The sequence below is a fragment of the Neoarius graeffei genome, chromosome 5 (assembly GCF_027579695.1).
Source record: "Neoarius graeffei isolate fNeoGra1 chromosome 5, fNeoGra1.pri, whole genome shotgun sequence".
Classification (NCBI taxonomy): domain Eukaryota; kingdom Metazoa; phylum Chordata; class Actinopteri; order Siluriformes; family Ariidae; genus Neoarius; species Neoarius graeffei.
Window position 1 is genome coordinate 3,358,829 of NC_083573.1, and position 6,000 is coordinate 3,364,828.

The window sequence follows — 6,000 nt, forward strand, 5'->3', positions numbered from 1 at the left end:
CAGGTGTGCCGATACCTGTGCACTCCTCCCAGAATCCTCAGCCCCATTTTCTCTGTGATCATCTCCAGGATTTGCTCAAACTGGGTGAGCAGGCGGTTTGGAATCAGCAACCTCACAGCTGGATTCAACACGTCTCCGTTCGCGATGACGCTACACACACACGTTGTTGAAACAGTTAATTGACTGATGAGTGGTATGGAGACAGACAGACAGATGGATGAAAGAATGGAGAGATGCATTTTCAGACAGATGTGGTTTTGTAAATGTTTATGTACCATATGGAAGGTCACACAGATGGACCAGATGTGTTATTTTGTTTTGCTAAAAAAAAAAAACAGCTGAAATGTTGAGTTGTGAAATGATTTGAATATTAGACTCAGACGTTCCTGCAACGTCCGTCATGTGGTAAAGAGTGATAACAGTACAACTACTCACAATATTGCACACGGCTCTTTGATGGGCTTCAGGAATCGGGCTGAGACGATAATCCGGTTCTGAGGTGCAGCTTTCACCTGCACACACATCAAAGTTTGAGCACAAGTGCATTTTCTGACTATTATCAAAAGCTGCTGTTCCTCTGTGGATCAATCTGTTCTGAAAATCAGGGACTCGATCGTTCTGGATCTGAAATTTTATTTCACGCGCACTGACTTTTAATTAGGACAGATTTTTGGACTTTGGTGTCACGTCCTCACTGTGGGTGCGCTGTTAAAGCCCTCTCTCCTGTTTAGCTTCAGCTCATGGCAACATGGTGGTGGTGTCTCTCTCGAGGGAACAGCCAGCCGCACTTCACTTGGAAAGCCGAGGACAGCATTTTAATTGGAATCGTTAAGACCCATCGAGGTGCTGATTTACCCGTGATACAGCTCAAGTTCTGCTGAAAATAATTTTCTCTCGATATACAGGGTATCTCAAAAAAATGTACTCACACTTTAACTGTCCCTAACATGCTGCCTTTTTTGTGTTGCAGGTGTAATTAATTAATCACAGCATGGCAGGAAATTATTGCACCAAACCAAGAACAATTGACGCATTGAAATTGGAAATTGAAAGACAATGTCGCGATATTCCTAATGACCTGTTTCGTGACGTTTGCGAATCCCTTGGTGCGCGTTATCAGCGTTGTCTGGACAATAATGGTCATCAATTTGAACATTTGCGAACATGATTCTTCAATTACATTTGTCTTCTGTATTCAAAGCTATTTCATTTCACTCCATGTTCATAAATAAAGATTTTCTCGTCATTCAAAGTGTGAGTACATTTTTTGAGACACCCTGTATTTTCTCCGAGCTGACTTGTGAACAGGATCTAAAACAAACAAAAAAATCTGTTCTGGATGTCTGTCCAAATCATAAAATGAGAGTGATCCTCAAATCCTGAAAGTCGAGCGCGCGTGCGTTAATTAATCCGATACACCTGAAGGGCAGGGATTCAATTTGTGGAAACTGGTTTGCGTTTGCTGTTTGAGGAGGGTGAGTGGTCCCACCTGGAAGTTGATGAATTCTCTAAAACAGCACCACCCCCAAGTGTTTTTTTTTTTTCTCTTGCGCCACAGGATTTTGCTCAAGGTTCCAGCTGACTTGCAAAAGAACGTCAAGTCAGACTTTTTATCCGTGTGTAATTGGATTTAATGCTCTGGAAGGTTCGCAAAAATCTCACTCGCATTATAGCAGCTATAAACAGTTATTCCTGAACCAGCATCTTTTTTTTTTCTTTTCCTCTCTCTCTTGGAATTCATAAGCTGGGGGGGAACGCAGCTTGTTATGTGACTGAGAAACTGCACCGCGTTAAACTCCTCTGGACTTGTGACTGTTCCAAAATGCTGACACTGGAGACTCCTTCTGAAACTGAAATTTATCAAATCCCTGTCAATGAGCTGTTACCATGGAAACAATCATGAAGCGTGAATATTAAACCCATTGTTCATGTGAGACATCAGGGTCCGTTGTTCAAAACACGGTTATTTTAACGTCAGGTTAGCCTGGAACCATCCGTTAAAAATTTTAACCTGCTGTTAGTTCACCAGCTGATAATCATTTCTTGAAGCTAAGTTAACCATAGCGTCAGCAAACCAGTTGGTTATGATGTCACATGGTGTCAAAATCAATCCCACGTTCCCACGCCCACCTTTGAGACAAGGTGGCTGATTTTATGTCTGCTTCACTTGAATGTTCTTCCAGAAAGAAGAGAAACAAGAACTTTTCTCCAGATGAAGAAAATTTGATACAAGCAACGGTGGAGGAGAATCATCAAATCCTCACTTCTAAATACAGCAGCGACGTGAACAATAAGAAGAGGGCAGCTTTGTGGCAGGAGATCACCTGAAAGGGGTGGCATTGAGGACACTGGATGAGATAAGAGAAGTGGTCCAGAAAGGCCAAGAAGGAATATACAGGTAGACTAATTCATCAGGGCGGCACGGTGGTGTAGTGGTTAGCGCTGTCGCCTCACAGCAAGAAGGTCCTGGGTTCGAGCCCCGTGGCCGGCGGGGGCCTTTCTGTGTGGAGTTTGCATGTTCTCCCCGTGTCCGCGTGGGTTTCCTCCGGGTGCTCCGGTTTCCCCCACAGTCCAAAGACATGCAGGTTAGGTTAACTGGTGACTCTAAATTGAGCGTAGGTGTGAATGTGAGTGTGAATGGTTGTCTGTGTCTATGTGTCGGCCCTGTGATGACCTGGCGACTTGTCCAGGGTGAACCCCGCCTTTCGCCCGTAGTCAGCTGGGATAGGCTCCAGCTTGCCTGCGACCCTGTAGAAGGATAAAGCGGCTACAGATAATGAGATGAGATGAGACTAATTCATCAAAGGAAGATGGGTGGCGGTCCTCCACCACCAGAACTAAACCAGAACTAAACCGCTTCCTGCATAATTGATCTGCTGAAGGACGCTGCCGGTTTCAGAGCGGCATCATGGGAGGTGTCGAGAAGGAAACTTCATCAGGTATTAGATCTCGGTACCGATGTGGAAGTTCTGGTCATTGCGTCAAAGTAACTCGTCTGAATTGTTTTGGACGGCATGCATTAACCATCGGAAACGTGCCAGCAGCATTCTCTTGTGAAATGAACGCCATTTTGAAGTTGACATAACCACTTGGTTAAAAGATGAGCAGCTGGGAGGTGTGTTAACTTTGACAACTTGGTTTAACCATGCAAATATGGTTAACCATGTTTTGAACAACTGGACCCTGAGCTAGTCAGTGCAATAGAACTGAACATTACTTCAAATTATAATCAGTGGCATGCTTATTTCTGTGCTAATTTGCCTCCTGAATAGATCTGTGACTTTTTTAATGATATAGTATTTTTTCCCAACGTACAGGAATTATAGCTTAGCGAATTCATGAGCTTGTGATTTACCTGAGTGAGTGGTACTGGATTGGACCCCAGAGAGACATGTGGAACTTGGGGTTAATTAAATTATGTTAATTATGTTATCTTGGATTTTTGTCCTCACCAGTCCGTTGTTCTGGAGAATCTGTTTCTTCCTGCTGCTGATCTGCAAATAGCTGGGAAACAAAATGACTCATATTTATAGCTCATGAAATAAAAAAAGGCACAGTTTATGGAGGAGTGAAAGTCAGATTCAGGTGTTATAACGAAGAAGGTGTGGATAGTTTACTGCATGGTTACTAGGGGTGGAGTTAGTGGTGGAGTTAGTGCTCAAACCTTTTGTGAAGAAAAATTAAAGTTAGAAAAATAAATAAATAAATATCTAACCCTGTGACACTGAACCATTCACATGTGCAGATTTTCCAGAAAATCAGGCATTTAAATTTCAGGTGTGTGTGAGAGAGACGGGGAGAGAGAGAGAGAGAGACTTTAATACAGGAAGTGCTGATTATTTATCTGTATTTAATGGTTGATCTTTATATTTAAATATTTGGGCTGTTTAATGAGTTCAGCAATTAACATCAATATCTTTATACAGCACTAACTTTATATAACTCTCTCTTTCTCACACACACACACTCTCTCTCACTCTCCCTCACTCTATCTCTCACACACCCTCCCTCACACACACACTTACTCTCTCTCTCTCACACACACACACACACACTCTCTCTCTCTCTCACACACACACACACTCACGCGCGCACACTCTCTCACGTGCACACACTCGCGCGCGCACTCTCACACACACTCTCACACACACTCTCACTCTCTCCCTCACCATCTCTCACACACTCTCTCACTCTCTCTCCCTCACACACACACTTACACTCTCCCTCACACACTCTTACACACTCTCACACACACACACTCTCTCTCACACACACACACACACACACACTCTCTCTCTCTCACACACACACACCCTCTCACACTCTTTCTCTCTCTCACACACTCTCTCACGCCCACACCCTCTCTCTCACACACCCTCTCACACTCTTTCTCTCTCTCACACCCCCTCTCACACTTTCTCTCACGCGCGCGCACACTCTCTCTCTCACGCACACACACTCACGCGCACACACTCTCTCTCACACACCCTCTCACCCTCTCTCTCTCTCTCTCTCACACACACTCACGCGCACACTCTCTCTTTCTCACACACACACACACACACTCTCTCTCTCTCTCTCACACACACACACACAAGTCCGTGTCTATATTAGCCATTAAATGTAAGTGTTTGTGGGTTTTCTTTATTTCTAAGCTCGTTAATGAGTTTTCCGGAAGTCTGTGTGTACTTCCGGTATCACTCACTCCAGTTTCTTGAACTTCTCTTTGCCCGCCGCGACGTACCGCTCTCCGTGGCGCACGTGCTCGAGCGCGTCCACGCGGTGTCCGGCTGTGGGAGTGTAGATGCAGCGCGCGGCCCCGAACGGAGCGCGCACGCGCCCGGTCACCTCGCGGAGAAGCGTCTCGAAGTCGCGCACGCGCTTCTCGTGGATGAGCACGCGGCGCGCCTCCGTGTGCGCGTCCCCGTTCCGGTACACGAAGATGCTCTTGACTGCCGGCTGCGCGCGGAAACTCCGCTTCTCCCCGGACATCACTCTCTCCTCACTCAGATCAGTACACACACCCCGAAGCGGAATGTCGCGGGGAATAACGCGCTCCGCTCCAAACCGGCGCCCGAAACTTAGCGGAAATGACCGAAGGCAGTCGCGCGCACGCCATTTGTGGAAATAAACTCACCATCACTCCATAAATGTTCCTGATGCAGCGGTTGATGAGCCATAAATAAAGCTATAAGCATGTAATAAGCATGTAATAAACCCTCAGCAGAGGGAAATGAGCCGGAGAGGCGGCGGTGAGCCGAACTGACGCTGAGCATCTCGGGAACGCCGGGGTTATTTTCGATCGGTTGCCATGGAGACGTCCTTAACCACCCCGAGAAACGGATGAGAAACAAACACGGGAGGAGTCCCAGCCGGTGGGTGCTGAGTGAGAACGGGCCGTTTCTGAGCCTGGGTCAGAAGGGGGTTGATCAGTTTCCGTTTCCATGGTAACGGCTCCCTCACAGGGTCCTGCCTCGGGTTTTATTCCTCTGATACCGCAGCAGTTTATCTTCATCTTGTGGTGTGTTTGCAGCTTTCCCTCTGACTGACAGAGCTCTGGAACTGGAGACTCCTTCCAGACTTGCTCCACTTCATCTCTCACACACAATATTTTGGTTCATCAGGAGTGACCTGCATCCCTGTCAATCAGCTGTTGCTATAGAAACGGGAGCATATTCGATGATGGAAATCATTGTTCAAAATGCAAACCTCCTCCGCGGGCGCTTGATTATCAATCGTATGGTGGTGATATTGTGTTAATGTCAGCGTGATGGTGGTGTTAATCATCCAGCTCCTGTGTACAAATGTCTGTGTTCCAGGGGTTGTGTGTTGCCTCACAGGAGGGAGTTAATTGGACTCACAGGGAGCGTGTTCTGAACTTACAACCCACATCAGGATGGTGTTTGTTTATTGCGTTGCATGACAACAGCAGGATAAAACAACCCCGTCCTGGTGTTGAGACACGCGATGCATAATCACGTTAGAGACGGCACTTCGGAG

The 6,000-nt window shown here is 46.4% G+C and overlaps 1 protein-coding gene across 1 annotated transcript in view; it reads right to left on the minus strand.

Annotated features, from left to right (window-relative positions):
• The window catches only part of LOC132885843 (doublecortin domain-containing protein 2-like), a 42,001-nt gene extending 37,009 nt beyond the window's left edge, over window positions 1-4,992 (minus strand). Inside the window, exons 1-4 of the mRNA XM_060920360.1 lie at window positions 4,706-4,992; window positions 3,453-3,504; window positions 436-512; window positions 16-150 (exon numbers count right to left, since the gene is read on the minus strand). Of these exons, the coding sequence (XP_060776343.1) occupies window positions 16-150; window positions 436-512; window positions 3,453-3,504; window positions 4,706-4,992 (551 nt within the window). The remainder of the gene's footprint in view (window positions 1-15; window positions 151-435; window positions 513-3,452; window positions 3,505-4,705) is intronic.
• Between the last annotated feature and the right edge of the window lie 1,008 nt (window positions 4,993-6,000).